The 20,693-nt window shown below is 44.4% G+C and overlaps 1 protein-coding gene across 1 annotated transcript in view; it reads right to left on the reverse strand.

The window, feature by feature from the left end:
• The window catches only part of TBX15 (T-box transcription factor 15), a 136,352-nt gene extending 117,941 nt beyond the window's left edge, over positions 1-18,411 (reverse strand). Inside the window, exon 1 of the mRNA XM_030534916.1 lies at positions 17,949-18,411. Coding sequence (XP_030390776.1) covers positions 17,949-18,150 — 202 coding nt within the window. The 5' untranslated portion in view covers positions 18,151-18,411. The remainder of the gene's footprint in view (positions 1-17,948) is intronic.
• Positions 18,412-20,693: the final 2,282 nt, after the last annotated feature.

The following is a 20,693-nucleotide window of genomic DNA, read 5'->3' on the forward strand; positions in this document are numbered from 1 at the left end:
CCATCATTATAAATGTTTTTCAAAGTTTCATGCTTCTTTCTAATTAAGACGTTTTTCTTTTCTCTGCCACTACAATTTGAAATTTAATTGGAGGGAAAAAATAACCTAGTGTTGCTCTGATCTTTGTAAATCCCTCCCTTAAAAAACTAAACTCTGTCTTCTCTCTTCTGCATCTTCCTTACTAAGATATTTGGATCTGATGATTCTGAAAAGTGACTCTCTGCTGTGTTTTAATCTGATTTAAAAAACTTTATCCTGATCATTGCAAAGTGGTCCGGAAACAGAAAGGTTTGACATGTCTATGTTAACCAAGCCTTCTTACCTCAGCAGTGCTTGGCATGCAGAAAGACAAAAAGCCCTCTCTTTCTATCATTTTAATGTGGGGAAAACTTTATTTTTAAAATTTCCTCTAGTGTGCCAGGTAGAATAAGCAGAACTATGATGTCAGGAATCTTCTTTTTTTCATAAACTAATTTCACTATAAAAATCTATGATGGGTTAATTTATGATGAATCCTGAACTGAAACAATGTGGGACTTGCATTCTATGTCACTGCAACTGTAATTTCCACTCTTTCCCTTCCTCTCTAAGTAGATTCCGCAGTATTAAGGTGTTTGGTAAGGTATCTACAACAATTCTGATTGTTACTGATCATAAAATGATGCCACTCCAAGACCCCACTCACACAACCTTGACAACTTTCTGCTTTAAGACCCTGTTCTCCTGCTCACAGCAAATGCCAAGAAGGGGTAATAATTCTAAGCTGAAAAAACTGCATAAATGTTATTAATAGAGGGTCATGATTTAATATGCATTTAAAAACATCTGTTTCAACCCACCAATATGTAAATGGGTGAGGGGGCTATAAACCTACTTTTTCCTATTGGGAACGCCCACTGCTTAAGGACCCTCCCCCCAGCCTAAAGGGAGGATCCACAAGGCCTGGAAACCAAATAATTCCAGGGGACAACTAATGAGATAACAGGGCCAGGAGTGAAGTCTAAGGGTTAAACAAAAGGAATCTACTTTTTGGAAGGCATCTGATCAACTCCACCTTCATATTATTATTTCTTATTTGTATTGCCGTAGCTTCTGGGAACCCGGGCCATAGGCTAGGACCCTATTGTGCTGGGAATTGTACAAACAAAACAAAAAGACAGATGCTGCCTTGAAGAGCTTGCAGTCTAAGTAGATGTAATATCCCAAATATTAATGTCTTAGCAGTAAGACTGGCTATTTGTCACATGGTAACAAAAATGAGAAAAGCCTGACCCTGGTGTAGCAAAAAAGTCAAAAAGTCACAATTCTGTTGGGGTTTTTTTTAAAGGCAAACAGTAACATGGGGAAAAAATACTCAAAACACACTTATTTTCCAGCAGAAATGTGTTCAATAGCTGGTGTTCATCTAACCAAATAATCTGTTAACTATAAAGTCTCTGAGGACAGTGTTTCCCTATTCATCTTGCAACAAAGTTCCTCCTTTACCTTGGTGGGTCCTGCGCTTATTGGCGGATTTGCTCACCTCAGTGATCTTCCCCTCTGGTGGAACCCACAGTCTGGGTCAACTCCTCCTGTGTCTGATCAGGAGCTGGGAGGTTTGGAGGGCACCTAGGCCCACCCTCTACTCTGGGTTCCAGCCCAGGGCCCTGTGGATTGCAGCTGTCTATAGAGCCTCCTGTAACAGCTGCATGACAGCTACTTCCCCATGGCCTCCTCCAAACATCTTCTTTATCCTCACCACAGGACCTTCCCCCTGGTGTCTGATAATGCTTGATTGTCTGATAATTCCTCAATCCTCCAGTAGCACACCCTCTCAAGTCTCAGCTCCTTGCACCTTTTGCTCCCAGCTCCTCTCACACCCTTCCTCTCCTCTGGCTCCTCCCCCCGACTGGAGTGAGCTCCTTTTTAAACCCAGGTGCCCTGATTAGCCTGCCTTGATTGGCTGTAGGTGTTCTAATCAATGTAGCTATCTCCACTGCCTTCTAAAAAGATCTTAATTGGCCCCAGGTGCCTTGATTAACCTGGACCAACTGCTATTTGGTTACCATGGTCCTAGGGATTTGTTTAGCCTGGGGCTAACATACCTGTTCCTCAGTACTTTACTGGCCTTGCCCCATCACAGTCTGTATTTTGCCTACTACATTACTGGCACTGTATTAATATGATTATTAATAATAATAGAATAACTCTGCTCAGGGACCAGCTGCTGCCCAATTTATGTGCTTAGTTGTTTTTCTGGTCACCAATTGTTCATGAACTGATGCTGGTTTCCTCTGAATGAATTCTTTATTTGTAAGTTTGGAGCATACAGGTTGGATGAATGATTTTCAGACTGCAGTTCCACTCACAATTCCCATTGTTGTGTGACTGGTCACCATGGTCACACACTGTTGTTTCCATTTCCTGGATGACTGAAACGTTTTAAACAAGAGAAGAGGGTTCAGTGGTGGCTTTGCCATGAGCCTGGGAGGCAATCAGCTGTGCCAGGTCTCTGCCTACCATGATAGCCATTCCCTGGATCACTGGAGCACCTATGCTGGTCAGAGCAATAAGGGGAGGGAGTGGAGTCAGTCCCTGGTCTAGTCCTCCCCCCCACAATCAACTGCATGAAATGGAGACATAGCAGCTCTGTGCAGCCTGCTTCCCTCTCACATTGCTACTGCAAGGTGGATAATCAGTACAGGTTGTGCCTCCTTCTGTCCCTGCACCCTATGCAGGCCAACCCACACTTTAGTGCATAGTTAATACGGAATAATTCCCTTTCCAGGACAATTTTGGGCCGTGTAATCACTCATGCTACAACTTGTGACAATTTGGGAATTCACAAACATTGTCAGGAATACCCAGCAGTTGTCCAAATACTCGTAAATAACCAATAAAAAGGCCCATCTGGGTGAATTCATGAACAAGGTTTTTCCACTACCTCGTGGTGGTCTGTGACAGTGTGATAAGGAATCAGCCTTGTTCATAACATTTCAGATGAATTTAACTGGCCCTAGCCAGCATTCTTAGTCAATACTTTACCCATCTGCCTTGTACAATATATTGAACTGATTTCTAGTACCTGCATAAATGACATTGGACTGTAGTTAATAGGTTCTGCCTATCCCCTTCAAGAGCCAGGCTAGTCCCTATGTACAAAAACCCAACAAGGGGATGAAAAAATATCAAATTCCCATTCATGTGTCACACAGTCTATGGATGTGGTGTGCTCAGGCTCCTAACCCTCCACTTCTCTTTCTTTCTCATCACAGTCCCTCTTCTCTCCCTCCCCCATCAACCCCCCCATCTCTGTCGTGTTTCTTACTTTTGTGCTCCTATTAACCCCTCTCTTCCTGATTTCCCCATCACTCCACCCATGGCATGATTTTATAGATATATATAATCAAAACAAAAATTAAAAAATATACCTGATCACTGATCCCTTTACTTATATGTTGCACCTTTTGCCTCCCCCCTTTATCTATTTAGGTTGCAACCTCTTTAAAGCAGAAACTGTATGCCTAGTGCAACGGAAGCTTGACCCTAACTGAGGCTGTTAGGAAATATAGCAACAACAGCAATAATAATAATTGATCGTTCCTGTAGCTCTCAGTGTTCCCTAGCGCAGCTTCTCAGCCTCGGGGTAGCTCAGCTCCTACAGGAGCCCAATGGACTCTCAGTCTAGCTGCTATCTCCAAACTCCTCTTCAAGGGACGGGTTCATATGGAGGAAGCAGAAAGGGAACCGCCAGTGCCCAAAGCCTTCTTTGGGGTAGATTTGATTGATCAGGGGTAGGCAACCTATGGCATGGGTGCCGAAAGCGGCACATGAGCTGATTTACAGTGGCACTCACACTGCCCAGGTCCTGGCCACCGGTCCGGGGGGCTCTGCATTGTAATTTAATTTTAAATGAATGAAGACTCGACACAGCACTTCTGAAAGGTTGCCGACCCCTGCCATAGGTTATGATAGTATTGGATCATTTGCTGTTGTGTCTTGTATGAATTTGATTAATCCTGTCTTCATTTTTATAAAAAAGTGAATAATTCCCCACATTTTCCTGGAAAACCCCGCCCCCTAGCTTCTTACTGCTAATCAAACAACAAATCTAGAACCCCTCTGTTGAGCTGGCACTTCAGCACAGATTCCTTAATAAAGGAAATAAGTGAAGCCCTATCATGTAAGTATAGCCTCACAAAGTCTATTCACCAACACCATTTTCTTCAATATCGAAACAAATCACTACAAATCTCCGCAACCATCCCAGCTCCTTGTGAGAGTTTTCTTGAATCCAGGAGCAAACAGAGCTAGTGTTTCAGGGTCAACCTGAACAGTCTCTAAGAAGGCAACACAACCTTCCTGCCACCCAGCCAGAAAGTTGCAAGATTTGCACAGCAGACCTGCCATGCTACAGTCTTGCATGGGGATCACTTAGCAGCATTAAAGCGGATAATGTGCCTGGGCTGAACAGAGCCTTTACCTGAGTTGTCTGATGGACACTTTTTTATGTGCTCTAAGCAGCCTGGACAGGAAACTCCAAAATCCTAGAACAATAAATCCTTTGATTATTTTTTTAAATTTGAGAGTGAAATAAAAACATTTAGGCAGCCAGGGCTATGTGCTGGACTATATGTTTCCAGGCATTCCCACACACTTCAAGCACACTGCTTTGAAGGGTAGATCCAACTTGTTACTTTAAAAGCACTGTCTCCCAGTGGCCTTGCATTAAGGGCTGTGAAGAAGTTACACAATAAAGAGGTCACATGCTAGAATGCCAGAATGATGGGCACGTTATAGAAAACCTAAACTGACAACAAGATAGAAAGCATAAGGAGCATTCCCACCTGGTAACTTTACACTAGAGGCGGACTTGATTCCTTTCATGTGCTAAAAGCAGTCACACAAACCAAGAGTCACAAAGAGATGTAAGCATTGCAATACCTAATTTTAGACACCCTGCCAGCCAGAGGAATCCTCAGCCTAGCATTCCTAGGCACCCCAAATACAATACATAAGGAGAGTTAGATGCTTAAGAAAGGGATCCTCAGAAGATTGCAGATTGAGCAGGAAGCTGTCTGAGATAACCAGTAGGAAATGACAAGGAGAGGGATGGGTCCAAAGCCTCATTCATCAAGGGGAAGGCTGGAGGGCCTTGAACTGGGATTTCTCATATCCCAGCAGAGGTACCTGACTACCAGACTATTGGGTGTTCTTAGCAAGGGGGAAGGTGTCTTTCTGGCCCCTCTCAATTACTCATTGAAGCTGTTCCACTGTGTAGAAATAATTTTTGGTGTAGGGTCTTGAACCCAGTTCTCCCATATCCAAGGGGAGTGCCCTACTCTGGCCTGTTGAGTATTCTGTGGATATCTATGCATGCATACATGCACAAGCCCCAAAATGTTGTGAACTAATCACCCCAACCATCTTTTGGGGGGCTAAGCACACTTGGAACACACCTGCCAGGTTGGATCATGCAGGTGAGGGAATATCTAGCTTGAGAATCCCACCAGGGCTTAGGTGTGAGCCAGGGCACCCAGCAACTCAGCAGCATCGGGACTCAAGTCAGCTGTGCATATGCCCATCAATGGAAACTTCCTCCAGCGACATGTAGAATATGTACCAGGGCAGCCCCCAGCGCTGGTTTAAGTAGCAGTGTAGATGGTGAGGTGAGTACAGACGCACCTGAAGGCTGTGGGTATGAACCCAAGCACATACCTTACATGGCTCCCTACTAACCCAAGCCAGGCTTTCCCATCTGCATTGCTATTTTTAGTACATATTTTAATACCATTTTTAATATTTTTAGAGATTACCCTGCTGCTTCCCTGCTGCTAGAGCCTTTCCCTGCTGCAGAGAAAGAGTCGGGCATCAGGGAAAGGCTCTGGCAGAGGGGATACAGTGGGGAAATGCTCCCTCCTGTCCTGCCACAGCTTTTCACTGACACGTGTAGCTACACGCAGCACTGGGAACATGGTGCGTTTTCCAGCGTGGCATGTAATTACGCAGCTCTTCGATACCACACAAAGTGGTGTGTAGTGTAGAGGCAGCCTTAGGCACCATTGCAATTTAGAGGCCTACATTGTTAGGCTGAGGTAGGCAGTGGCGGAGAGGTGGCTTTGAGGATCTGAGTGGCATAAAGTGCATCTCAGTTGCATTAAATGGCAATGAGGCACCTAAGTCCGTTTGTGGATCTAACCCTCTAGCTTTCCTCTGGCTTTCTCTGTGATTGATCCAGCAACTCAGCACATCAGAGAGAGATGCCAGTACACAAATCAGGAACACCTGGTGACTCCACAGATGGGGAGGGCAGTGGCTGGTGGTGAACCTGACTGGAGTAGTTGAGACCCCGGGTAACTGCCCAAGGAAGAGGTCATGATGGTTTCAGTGGGAATTTTGGATGATCAGCAGCTCTGAACCTTTTTGGCCTAATTTTCAGACCTAAAAGGTCAGCACCATAAAGCCACTATGAGTGATGGGTGCTCAGCGCCTTACAGAATCTGTCCCTAATACAGTAGCTAGCAGGTAAACAAGACTTCAGCATAACTTTAGGTTTATAATATGCCACAACATGATAAAGAGTAGGCACTTTGTTACTTCATTCATTCAAAGTTTAAGGCCAAAAGGGAGCACCAGATCATCCAGCCTGACCACCATTCAGCCACCCGCACATTAAACCCAACAGTCAGAATTAGATCAAAGTATCACAGCCCTGTGTGTGTCTGGGAAACACATAAAAAGAGTAATTTCAGAAGCAATTGCTACATTTGCAAGAGAAAATGTTGCCTGAAGATTTATGATCACCCATCTCAATTATCTCATGGAGGTTTATATAAGCTTAGGCAGCATTTGGTATAATGTATGGGCTAGACCTTGCTCCCACAGAAACCAGTGGGAGTATTGCTGTTAGCTGCTGTGAGAACATGAGCAGATCCTATTCATTTTATTTCCTATACTTTTCTCACCCAGATGCACAGGAGTGCTAATGGCAGAACAAAACCAGATGAAATGTAACCCCCATCCAAATGATTTCTGAAGCATAGACTAAGATGTAGGGATAGCAGGACAGCACTGGGAAGATCTGGGAGCCAAGCTACACAAAATGTGATTTGTAAAGGTCATAAACAAGCCAGAACACCTGGATATTTAAACAAATAACATCTTCAATCTTATAAAAGGATTTATGAATGGGATTGAGGCTCATCAAAGCACCAAGCTGATTCCTAGTAACTGTGAGAAAATCACCTTCAGTCTAATTCTCCTGAAAGAAGCAAATGGGATGAAGGAATGGACAGAACTCTCCTTCCTGAACCCCACGCTGGACATGGCTATCTGCAGCCTGAGAGAATGGCACAAGGTAAATACACTTCCCAATGCGAAGTCCACAGGAATTGTTGGTGGTGCGAGACTGATCAACAGACAGTCTGGTAATATTGTATTATAAAGTTTATTAAGTATGAGGTTTAGGCTTGTGAGACCACAAAAGGGGTTTACAAAATGTAACCCTGAGTTTGAAACTGTGATTCTTCCCTGCCGATGGAACGTGTGATGCTGCACTTGTGAGATAATTATCCAGACACTCTCTAACGTTAGTTTTCTTTTCTTAAAATAATGTATTGATTAACTGAAAATCGTAACAGTGCTGGGGTCTAACAGCATGGCCTTGAGGCGGGTATAGTGTATGTAATTTGCTATGGAAACTTCCACAAATCGCTCTGCCGAAACACCCTCAGTCCTGATATGCATCCCTATTACAATCCTGGGACATCTTCAGCAGCTCTGTTATATAAATTATGTGGAGGTTTTCCAATGTGCAACTGTTTATTAGAGTTTTTGATGAGAGGCCACCAAATTTATGTTCCCTTGTGACCTAGTCTAGAGTTGACTGCAGCTCTCCAAAGGTAAGGGGAGGTGCTGGTGCACTAATTCACTGAGCACCAAGGCCTCAATATTGGGAGCACATCCACAGAAATGTGCTGATTATTAATATAACTTGTATCAGTACCTAACCTGTTTGTAAGCTACTCTTCAGAAACTGTAAATCCGTTGTTTTAAGGCTGGTTGGCAGTAACTTCGTTCCAAGCTATGCCCAGCAGCTTCCTGCCTGCTGGGGATGTCACTGGGGATGTCCATTTGACAATGCTCTAGATTTTTCGTATGTGCCCATCGTGGAAGGCCAGGCCATTGTCAGTGTGGTGGGGAAACAGAGACAGATTAGATGTCAACGTGAAAGTAAATCTTAGGAAGACAAACTGTTAGCGGCTGGCCTGAAGTATTTGCTGGCCTCACTCTGGCCTACATTACAATCATAATTTACATTTACAAATATCAACATTTTCGATTTTACATTGTCTCTGAAGCAATCTTTGGACAACTACTTTGCATCTGTCACTGGGTCTTCTTCACACCAGCTTCACAATATTGTCAGATCAATAGGGCTACTTAGCAAATGGCACATGGAGATATTAATTTTTCTAATGCTTTTGTCATTGCTCCGAGTGATTTTGTAACTCATCATTTTCTAGTCTGCCAATCTGCACACTTAAAATATTGTATTTGCTATGAATGCTGCTGAGAGAGCTTTAACTGGACATAGGTTTTCTGATCATGTTACAGTTTTAAAATATCTTTACTGGATTCCAGTAACATTTCAGTTTAATTTTACAATAATAACACTTTGCATTTCTCTAGCCACTGTCACTATAGGGCCTTATAAACATTACCAGAAGAAGAAGAAGTATTTTCTACCCAAGGATCTCAAAGTGCTTTACCAATCAATTAGGTTAATATTATTATCTGTATTTTACAGAGGGTGAAACTGATGCTAAAAGGCCTTGTCTACACTGGCATTTTTTTCTGAAAAATATCCCAGTGCTGCTAACAACTTGCATTGCATCACTATTAGTGATAGCAGTTGTGGAAGCCCTCGTGTAGATATGGTACGGGAGAATGCCAATATTTTTAACATTGTGTTGTGTAGACCAGCTCTAAGCAGGGTTAGATGATGAGACACTTTAAAAGACATGTCTGCCTGGAGTCCTCTTTACACTATGATTCCCATTGTTGCTGCTGCCAGTAGAGATGTACCATTTTTAGCAAAGGTGGAAGTGTTTGTTCGTTGATTCATTCATTTAAAAGGCTAATGTGGTTCAATCAAAAAGATTAAATGAAAGCTGCGAACACCATGCACCCTGACTAGCAAATTCTTATCATTTCACCTTTGCATCTACTATTTAATATTAAATGCTTCCCTCTCCCCTGCTACAAATTGTACAATATCATTAAAAGTGTTTGCACAAGATGTTTGAGCACTAATATTTGGTCACACACTAATAAAATTCCATCGCTAGATACTGAGAAATCCAGCCCTTCTGGGAAAGTATGATAATCTAGGAAGCCTATTTTATAGTATACCAATAGTTAAAGGAAGTATTTTTTCCACACAACACATAGTCAACCTGTGGAACTCCTTGCCAGAGGATTTTGTGAAGGCCAAGACTGTAACTTGTTCAGAAAGAACTAGATAAGTTAACGGAGGAGAAGTCCATCAATGGCTATTAGCCAGGATGGGCAGAGATGGTGTCCCTAGCCTCTGTTTGCCAGAAGCTGGGAATGAGCGACAGAGGATGGATCGCTTGATGATTACCTGTTCTGTTCATTCCCTCTGGGGCACCTGGCACTGGCCACTGTTGGAAGGCAGGATACTGGGCTAGATGGACCTTTGATCTGACCTGGTATGGCTGTTCTTATGTTCTTATGGTAGAAAACTCTCACCAATGTAACTAAAATGATTGATTTAGTTACACGAGCATAAACTCCTGCTATAGATGCACTTAAACTGGTTTACATTTCACTTAAACTGATTTAGCTTAAAGCATAAACTGGTTGAAGTGCTTTTCGAACCAGTTTCAATACATGTACATTAGTGGTTTGCCCTGGTGTAATTGCATTGATTTTAATGGGTTTAGTTACACCAGCACATTTTATAATATAGACCAGTGCTCAGAGAGAGAGAAATTTAAAAAACGTGTTGGTCCATGAGGGCCCAAGACTGCAAACCTTGTTTCATGCAAGAAATCCATTTAGTTCAATAGGAATACTTGACTTGTGTGAGTAATTCTTACTCATGTGAAGAAGGGTTGTAGGATCAGGCCCTACAGGAATAGAAATGTTATTTTCTGGCTGTACCAGACTTAGAATTGTAGAATCATAGAAACGTAGGGCTTGAAGGAATCTCAAGAGGTCATCTAATCCATCCCCTGCACTGAGCCAGTGTCTTTCGATCTCTCTCTTGCTTTTCCATCTGAAAAAAGCATCAGTTTTCTGTAAAGACAGATATAGATAGACCAGGACACCTCTGCCTGAGGGAGACTAGTTAAGCTGATATTTGATATAAGAGCTCAGCCTGAAGTGGGAGGAGGGAGACATGATGGATGGCTAGTAGGAAGTGACTTGACTTGTGCCTGTAATAGAAGCTCTTTCAGTTTTCCCTGAGATCTCGTCACAGACGTGAATGTCCTTTGAATTCCCACCTTTTCCCACTTCCTGCAGATGGAATAATTTTGGATAGTTTTGGATATTCAAAATAAGTAACAAAGAAAACAAGACATTGTTTGACATGCTGTCTCCTTTCTAAGACTCTGCTGCCTTGGAAACAATTCCTAGATATTTTCATATTATTCAATTACTTGCAGTCTTAGTTCAGTGTGAACAATTCACCTCCTTGCAGGAAGAATTTAACAGGCATGACAGCAGAGCCCACCAATTCAATAAGATAGAGATTACTGTAGAGATAAACCCTTCTCACTCACTCACTCTTTTTGGATGAACTTGAGCAACACAAACCTAGTCTGAGCTCCCATACTGTACTCCTGGTTCTCATCTAGACAGCTCCATCTCCTTTTCTCTACGAAGTCACCTTCTGACAGCAATAGCATCCACTCTGTGGGCAAAGCGCAGGGGAAGCATGCACGCCTTGGAGGTTACATTTTCATTATTTCCTCAAATTATCAAATACAGTACAGACTGTCCCAGTCTCAGCCACTTCTGCTCAAATACACATTTAGAACTTTCTATCTAACACTTAATTCTAATACAGCATTTGGGATCTGCAGATCACAAAGGGGGGTAGATTTCATACACCCCATTTTACAGATGGGCAAGCTGAAGCACAGAATGGCGACTTGACCTGTATAATGTTCCACACCAAGTGAGTGGCAGAATTAAGAATGGAACTGAAGTTTCCCAACTCCTTTTCCTCTGCCTGGGTTGCCTCACCATGCTCTATCAGATAGGTCTTAACCAAAACTGAACTCTAAACAATCAGAGCTGGAACCATATTTTGCAATTTAGGCCCATGGAGGCTATGTCCATCAATGGTTATTAGCCAAGATGGTCAGGGATGCAACCCCATGCTTTGAGTGTCCCTAAGCATCTGACTGCCAGGTGGTGGGACTGGACAACGAAGGATGGATCACTTGATAATTGCCCTGGTCTGTTCATTCCCTTTGATGTATCTGGCATTGGCCACCGTAGGAAGACATGATACTGGGCTAGATGGACCATTGGTCTGACCCAGTATGGCTGTTCTTATATTATTATTTCTAACTTATGTACAAGTATACATGTCTTGTGTATATTACATTATACATAGATTCATATACATGAATAGGAATGTATGTAATGACGCATGTACATTAAAATGACAAATAAGTGGTGATTATATCTCTATGATCAGTTGTGGAAGCATGTGGTAAATTGTATTTATTGTTGCAGGAATTACCAGCCCTTTGACTCTTGTACCTGTTTTCTGCCCACTAATCCCTCTTGGCCAGGATTACTTCCCAGTTCTAAACCTCTGAGCAGATTTAGACAGCCGCTGTTTGTTGTAATTATTTTAGACATCCCTGCTTTCTCCTTTCCTCAAAGTCTGGAATTTCCCCCACAAAATTACATGATGCTGAAGTACAAGATGGTCGGTATTCAGCCCAGGAGCACGTTTAAGATGAATAGCTCATGAACACTTAGATCCAGGCATAAGAGCTTTATACCATTGGAAAGGACTTGGGAATTCCCTCCTTGCCAAGGGTGTAACGCTGTTGTCCCTAATCTTGGTAGGACACAAGTCATCACACCATAAAATTAGGACAGCTTTTTTAGATCTTTCTAAAATGTATTATTTTCTCTCCCTCAAAAGCCCTACAGCAACTAGGCTGTATGGCTTGACAGGAAGAAGGATATGAAATGCTGACCGAATTTGACAAAACGTAAAACTCTCAAACGTTTCTCAGATGTTTTCTTCTGTAAAATATGTGGCATAAACAATATCCTGGGGGACTGTGTAGTATCAAGGTGTTACAGGCATTTGTTTAGGGAAATATGCATATTTCACTGGTGGCTTCTCTGCTTGCAGTATGGCTATTTTAAATTCGAAGAATAAAACGCTTACCACATCACTGTGTTCTCGCTGGCTCTCTCTAATACAGACAATGGGCCTGTGCGTATCTCTAAAAGTACAACGTAGGCAACTGAGCGAAAAACTGTGCTTCAAAGGAAAAGCAGATTTCGAATGTGCCCACAAAAACGTCAATCACAAATTTCTGACGAGCAGATGAGCTCACTAAACTCTCCCCCCCCAGCCTGCTAATTTCACTCCGTCACTAATGAAAGATACAGCTGTAAATGACGATGAATAAATTATACATAAAGGATTGAAAGATACAGTGATTAAGACACTGATCATGTTTAGCCTAAAAATACCTGGAAACCCAGAGATAACAGCGATGTGTGTTAACTGATTGTCTAAAACCGTTACTGGACTGGGCATTTCAGTGTCTGATTTAACCCAACAGCTAGTTTTCCCCATCTCTGAAATGCGGATACTATTTCCCCACTTCCCAGAGGCATGGAAAGCTCCGACTCATGAATGCTTGCAGCGCGCGTTAAGATGCGCAGGCGAAAGGCAGCAGCGCGGTGCCAAGTGTGATTAGCGATTGCACAATAAGCCAATGGGAGGGGAGTGACCTAGACGAGGTCATTCGGGGCAGGTCAAGGCCAGGCCCCTACAGCAGTTAATCTGCAGCACTAGGGATCAGATGAGTCACGGGGCTCCCCGCGGCCGAGAGCTCAGCTCTGGAGCCACTGCAAACCCTTGGCTAGGGAGGTGCGGGTGCTGGGGGCCGCAGTGTGAGCAGGGCCGGGCAGCAAGAGAGGAGGAGGCTTGCAAGGCTTGGGAGGCTCGCGGATCCGGGTGCTGAGCTTCCCTCTGGCCGCCTGCAGCTGCTCTGCTCCCGGCAGGGTCTTACTCTCCACCCAGCCCAGCGCCCGGCCCTGGGAGCGCAGCCAGCACCTACGTGTTAACCTGTCCAGCCCGCTCCGCCTCCCCCAGGTCAAGCCCCCGCCGGAGCTGTGCGGCGGCGCAGACAGAGGAGCCCTTTCAGCCGAGGCGCTGCATGTGCCGCAGCCCGGCTCAGAAGAGATTTCAGCGCCTGCCTCCTGCCAGGCGTGGGCAGGCTGCGTTCTCCATTAGCGCTCAGTCCCGGCCGGCCGGCGCAGCTCCCTGTGCCAGTCCTCTGAGCTCCGGCGTAGCCCCGGGCTGGCCTTCGCCCTCGCCCTCGCCCAGCCGCACGCAGCCGGCCCTGCACACGCACCCAGCGGCTTGGGCAATGCAAGCCCAGAGCAGTACTGCACCCCCAGCCCGCCTGCTGCCCCGGGGCCCAGGTCAGTTCTGAGACCCAGCGGCCGGCCTGCTGCTCCGGGCTCCCCAGAGCCGGCCTGCTCGGCCCAGCCAGCCGCCGGAGCTATGCGGAGTGGTGGGGATAAACCGCAGTGGCGATCCTGAGCCGTCCCCCAATTCTGTGCCTAAGGCCTAGGCTCCGGACCCTGCGCAGAAGAGCGGAATTGGGGTTCACTCCGTGCCTGGTGGGGGGGTGACTGCTATGGCCACTGACTGGAGCAGGGGCGCATTTTAAAAGATTTATTGACAGTTGTGGGGAGTTTTTCCTTTCTAGGACTCTGCGCTGATCACGTAATTACAGAATAAACCAACTCCTGGCTCAGTGCGCACACATTCATGTAGGGCTCCATCCTCTACTCCTCTCTCAGGAAACCCGGCATTGGCCGCCGGGTCTTTTGTGTGTCACACACACTCACTTAGAAAGTCTCCAAACAGCCCCTGCCATGCCTTGTGCATATTTCAGAACAACCCAGTTCACCCGCGGGGGGGGTGAGGTGGGGTAATCCAGAATGCCTTTCCATAACTTTGTGATTCGAATCCAGCTTCAGACTTGTGTAAACTGAGTCTCATAAAGCAGCACATTAACTCTGACAACAAGATTCATTGCTGAGGCATTAATAACTTGCATCAACTGGAGAGATCTTTATAAACCTAGAAGATTTATCCAAATCATTCTCCACCTCCACAGAGCACATCCGGGCAGCAAACATTGCCCTTCACTTCAGGAGAAGGTGAGGCTCTGTCCAGCTTGGGATCTCAGGTCTCATTACTGTTGAATACATACACTCTAACGCGAGGCCTTGGCCATGGCCGGGAAATCCCAATACACCGTGGTTTGTTTAACCGAAAGGGAGATGTGTGAATGTGAAAAGGTTTGGCTCCCTGGTGCACGTGGGTTTTCGCGGAATGGCTTTTGTAAGATTCACCGAGACAGTCGCAAAAAAGGCAATTCCAAACAAGAATGAAAATGAGACGCAGCGTCAGGCAGCAACACCCGCATCAGCTTCGTTTCTTTAGGGAAGGGGGTAGGGGTCCCAGAACACGAAAATTCACACGCAAACCTGACAACATACAGTCATCCACCTCGCTCGGGCACATCCCGGGGGAGAGGCGTTAACACCTCAGCTAGCCCCGATTAAACCCAAACCCAGTCGCCCTGATAACAAAGATTAAAATATGGAATTGAAGGATCAAACGAGTCCCAGCTGCGCCCGGGGTTCCATTAAATATTAGTCTATACAGACAGACACCGCACTATCTTAGCATGAAGTATTATTAAATATTGATTATTAAGTATTGATTACGCATTTATTTATAATATTTTGTGCTCGACCTAATTATCGTGATTTTAAAACCTCCCGAGATCCCATTTTGTTTCTTTAATTTCAATTTAATAAAAATAAAATTAAACCCTGGTAGATAACGGAAAACTTTTAACAAAGATTGGCTTGAAAATATGGAATTTATGGGAAGTAATAATAATAAATCCATTGTCAACTACAACATTGTTGATTATTTGCTGTATTATATGGTGCAAGACTTTGAGTTTGGGGTATTATCTTTTTAATTTCACTTCTAAGGCACCTTTTGAGATTTATTAAGATTTAGCTTCAACGTTTGCATTTATTTGGTAATTTTTTTTGTCAATAAGCATTATGTATATGTAGAGAGAGAGATTTCTATCTATAACAGCTAATCTATTTTCACCCAGCAGCAAAGGAAAGCTACAGTAAATTTGGACTGAATGGATTTAATGAAGTGATTGTGCAAATTGTACTCTCAGATTTTTTAATATTTATACTAGCACCCTAAAAATGATTTTAACATCTGGTCTTGATTTGCTGGGCTTTATGAAAACACTTTGCTTTCCAATATTTCAGACGTTAGCAGCCGTGTTCACCCGCTTTCCAGTCTGGCTCTTTGGGGTGTCTCTATTCCAAATTCATGCAGAAATGGACAAGTTAAACAGTCTTATGTTTTGTGTGTAGCCTCCAATAAAGGGTATTAATTGGAAATTAAAATAACGAAAAACGAGATAACATGCAGCTCTGCCAGATTACTGGAGAAGGGATTTGATTGATTGACTGATTGATTTTCCAGAGGAATAATTTGTAAACTTGATTTACTTTTTATTTATGTATTTTATTTTTATTATTATTATTATTATTTATTATTATTTCTCCACTTTTTCTCATTGCTACGGAGCATTTTCTTCACAGGGAATTCCCTAACCATAAAATTTTAGGCGAGTCTCTTTGAGTTTCATAGGAAGAAGAAATTGATGTTATTGCAATTCAAATTACTTTTATTAATAATAAAAACAACAGTTCCTTGAGAGCTGCAGGGAGGGGGGAAAGGGTATCTAGAATTTTCAGTATTTTCCCACCTTCCTTTTTTTAAAATCCTTTTTTCCAGTTAAATTTTGACCAGTACCTTTCTGTCCAATTTTTATGTTGGATTTGAGAAAAGCGATCTTTATGTATCATTTAAAAGTGTACAAAAAATAAGTATTTGCGTCCCAAAGTATCGTGGGTTCAAGTGAGTACGGGAGGCAGTGATTTTTTCAGCGATGAACAGAAAACTCTACCTTTTTTCCCCAGACACAAAAAGTGATTTGGAAATTATATAGAATTCCCTTTCGCCCCTGATCATAATAATCGTAATAATAATTGCTGTAATCGCATTTTAAGAGATTGTGTAGCCGCAAAAAGCCGAAGGCAACTAACCTAGCAAGACGGTTGTTCATCTGGTGAAAAGGAATAGTTTTCAGCCAGTGTCTACTTTCTTTGCCCCTGTAGCTCTAGCCGTGGCATTGATCTGTACTTCTGTATTCCCCGAGTACATTACAGACAGGGACTTCTATGGAACACATTTGCTTTTTAAAATGGAAATTAGTCATGAGTACAGTCACCAAGAAACAATAGCTTTTTTTTTTTTACTCGGGCAAATCTCTTAATTAAGTCAAGATTTTGATTTTTTTTTTTTAAACAAGTGAAAACTGAGTAAAATAATCCAGCCTGTTCTTTCAGACAATCCCCAGCAGGAATCCGAGCTGGGGCCAACCGGCCTCTCTTGTACCTTTTGTGTTGTGAACCCCGGGGGTTGTTTTCCGTATATTACGCAGTATCTGTCATTGAATGCACATAGACAGTATTGAATCTATTAGTGTAATTAAGATAGTTTTAAAATTATGCCGTATTTTAATGTATTTAATTTCGTTCCCTTTCCCTTTCTACCAGAAAGGCTGGAATCGAGGAGGGCCAGGCCCAGGGCGCAAGCAGGGAGATCATTACAACGGGCCGCCTGGCCAGGAGGGGAGCAGAGCTCCCCACTGAAAGTAATTGTGAGCCCGGCGCAAAGGGGGACTGGCCCCTATGGCCCGGGGCTGTCGGCCTGAGCCATGGGCTGGCTGCTGCGGGCCTGTCCCTACAGCGCTCGCGAGGCACTAGCGCCAGATCCCTCCCGGGCCCGATCCTGCCGCCTCCACACTCACTCAATGGCACTTTGCCCTTTGGCCTCCCCGGGGCCAGGATCAGGCCCCAGACCTCTGGTGAGGCTCAGGGCGACGCTTGCTGCTTTGCTGCACAGGGCATTTGCCCCACGCCTGCTGCTCCCTGCGCTTCTGTGCTGCTTTCCTTGGCCAGCCCCAGCACGGGCGTTGCTCGCAATCCCCGCTCAGTCAGCCCGGCCGGAGCTTTCGCCTCCTGCCAACAGCTGGGCGCCTCGGGCTGGGCGCTTTTGTTTTCATCGCGCTCGCGGGAGGAAAGTGGCTGCAAAAGCCGGGGGAGGAGGGTTTACAGGCGAGGCGGATCGCGGAGAGTGCTTGGGAGTGCGGAACCGGGGGGAACCTACTCGCCCCGCAGGATTAACTCCCCACACGCCAGTACATTGTGACCCGCCCGCTCAGCAGTGGCACCAGTTGCTTAGCGGCGCAGGAAATCGCCCAGCGCCCTGCAAAGCAAGGAAAGGCGTGTGTCCGGAGCAGTGCCCGGCGCGCTAGCGAGAGCGGGGGAAGCAGCGGAGCCGGGCCCTGCTTTGGGGCTGTCAGGGCAGAGAAAGTGAGTGTCGGCTGGGTGGGAGACATTCCCCCCCTGGCTCCCCGGTACGCGAACCAGCCTGCAGGAGACTGGGCGGTGCAAGGCTCTGCCGCCCGGCGACGGGGCCCGCGGCTGCGACTGGCTCTATGGCTAACGGGATGGAAGCAGAACGGGGATAGAAAAGGTGGGTCACTAACCGGGGTTGAGGTCCAGGCACTGGGTCGGGTCTTCGTTCTCCCCTAGCTGGCCATTGGGGCTGAGGCTCTCCATGGACAAATCCAACCCCTTGTCCTCCCAGTCTCGCAGTTTCCGCTTTTTATTTGTCCCAATCAAGGCTTCTACCGAGAAAGCGTGAGCCCGGGAGCTGAGGGCTACTGCAGATCTTCTCCGCTCACTCATCTTAGCCCCCAGCCCGGAGCCGCGCCGAAGGAGCAACCAGGGGCCCGCAAGGCAGAGCTTGGGGAGCAGAGGCAAAGCCCGTCGCCTCTCTCCCCACCAGCCCCTCCCCAGCTGCGCCTCCAGAAGAGCCCTGAGTCCTCTGTAGGCTCTACATGAGGCAGGGTCGGGCGAGAGTGGGCAGCCCAGGTCCTCAGCACTTGCTCAGAGGGACTGCAGGCTGGATTTCATCTTTTTTTCCCCTCTCCTTTCCCTTCTGCCTCTCTCTGATTGATACAAACTTCTGGGAATTTTTTTTTCCAAAGAGTTAGGCAGGCTGCTTGCGCCTGTCAAAAAAAAAAAAAGTCCCTGACCAATAGGAGGAAGGGAAGGAGAGAAACCCAAAAGCTGCAGCCCAATGAGGAAGGAAGGGAGACTCAGGCTTGAGAGCTAGGAATTTGGCCTGGTGGGTACTGGAACCCTGGAGGAGAATTAACTCTATAAAGAATGGAGACGTGCAGGAAAAAATCTAGCTGTAAATGCAGCGAGGTAACAACTCCAACTCTTAGCGAATCCCCTCCGCACCCAGAGTTTTTAGTGACTTCTAGCCACTAAAGGACCAAACATAGTATTCGAAAGGGTCTTAAAACCTGGGACTGTTAAGAACTATGAAGAACTATTTATTTGCAGGACGCCCTCAAACGCCGTGCTGTTGTCTTTGTTGCTGCTGCTGGTGGTTTCCCTTTCAGAAATAACGGCTTTGTGTATTAGACCGTTTCCCCTGAGAATGGTGTCTCTTTTTACGCGATTTTTGATGACAATCGGGCTGTGAAAGCGGTGTTAAACTGACTGCGCCATTTTGCCCTAGTTGTAAATATTTGCTGCCATTGAGACTACCTCGTATTTTGACATTTGGATTTTCCATGTTCTTTTGCTAGTGTAGAATTGTATCCCGCCAGAGAAAATCAGGTAAAGGCCACATAAATAAATAACAGTATACATCTGTAAAACCATCTGGGGAGGGAATTCGTAGTAAACATAAAAATAACTCGATTTACCAGGAAAAAACTCCTATGTTTCCGCTAATGTATCTCAGCAATAAACTATCTTGAATGATTAGATAGACCAATAAACATAACGCTAAGCATTGTATGAAGTAAATAATAAATGAAACATGGAAAATATATCAACAGAATAGAAATTAGAAAAATAGAAGGCCGAACAACATAATAACTGGATCTTCGTCATCGAATAAATTAGGAGGAAAATGTAATGGACACTTCAAATTCAGTAATGGATTTAGTTGTTTATTTTTTTTTTTATTTTGATGGTCACAGTGAAAAAAAGACAGAAATGGCTGACCTGGAGCTGTTTTCAAACTAGGCAGGATGGCTGGACATGGTTAGGCTAATTTTAAATTAACTTTTACTGTGGATGCGCCATCCCAAAGACTTGTGGGCAGAAATGAAAACTTTGGGCATAAGCGCTGGAACTAGGGGTGCTGTAGCCTCCTGGCTGAAAGTGGTTACCATCCTATACAGGCTTTGCAGTTTGGTTCAATGGCTCTCAGCACCCCCATTGTACAGATTGTTCCAGCGCCCCTGACTTTAGGCAGCCATGGATCAGTTTCTGGGGCTGAACACACACACCTCCATGTCCATGTGTGTGGTATCAAAGACGCTTTCACATCTCTCTTTCTGTCCCAATACTCTGTAGCCTTCTGGTAAAGTTAAAACAATAACCTTTGCAAGGAAGAGGTTTTAAAGATAAAAGACCTGAAAGGTGTGATTTCAACAGCTGAGTAACATGGGGAAAGTCGATACAATTTTCCTAGACGGGAACTGGGAATTATTTGTTTCAAAATAGATCGCTTTCGACAGCTGAATACCAGGCACATACACAGCGACAAACTGAGGTGCACTGAAGTGTTCTCGCCTTTCCCTGAATCGCATGGCCACTGGGGCCTCAGGGCGTTCCTAGATAACCCTGGTTGCAAAGAGGCCATTCGGAAGGGAGGTTTAATAATAATAATAATAATAATAATAATAATAATAATAATAATAATAATAATAATAATAATAATAATAATAATAATAATAATAATTAATAATATAACAACAACATTCTTAGGGAACTGGAGAGGTCAGATTTATTTAAATACGATTGTTTTCCAGGGGTTTTCGCTCTAAAGCTAAGGGAGAAGAAATTTCCTGAAAAATGATTCCCTCTTTTCTGCACGCCTAGTGGCATTCTTCTGCAAGACAGAGACAGCCAGGACGATTTTACAGAAGGATCGCATGTTAAGAGGCAGATTTGAAGAAGAAGAAGAAGAAGAAGAAGAAGAAGAAGAAGAAGAAAAGATCAAGAAAACACAAAATCATTTATGAAGTTTAGCAACACGGAACTGTATTTGAAAAGCAGTATATTTAAATCACATGTTGAGCTTATATTTTCTTCAGATGCGTTCCCCAGGCTTTAAAAAAAGTGTTGGTTTAGTAGACAATAGTTTTTTTTAATTATCTACCAATTTCCATTATAATTGTTAAGATATATAGATTTTCCTCTCT

This window comes from Gopherus evgoodei, chromosome 1 (assembly GCF_007399415.2).
Source record: "Gopherus evgoodei ecotype Sinaloan lineage chromosome 1, rGopEvg1_v1.p, whole genome shotgun sequence".
In the NCBI taxonomy this organism is placed as follows: domain Eukaryota; kingdom Metazoa; phylum Chordata; order Testudines; family Testudinidae; genus Gopherus; species Gopherus evgoodei.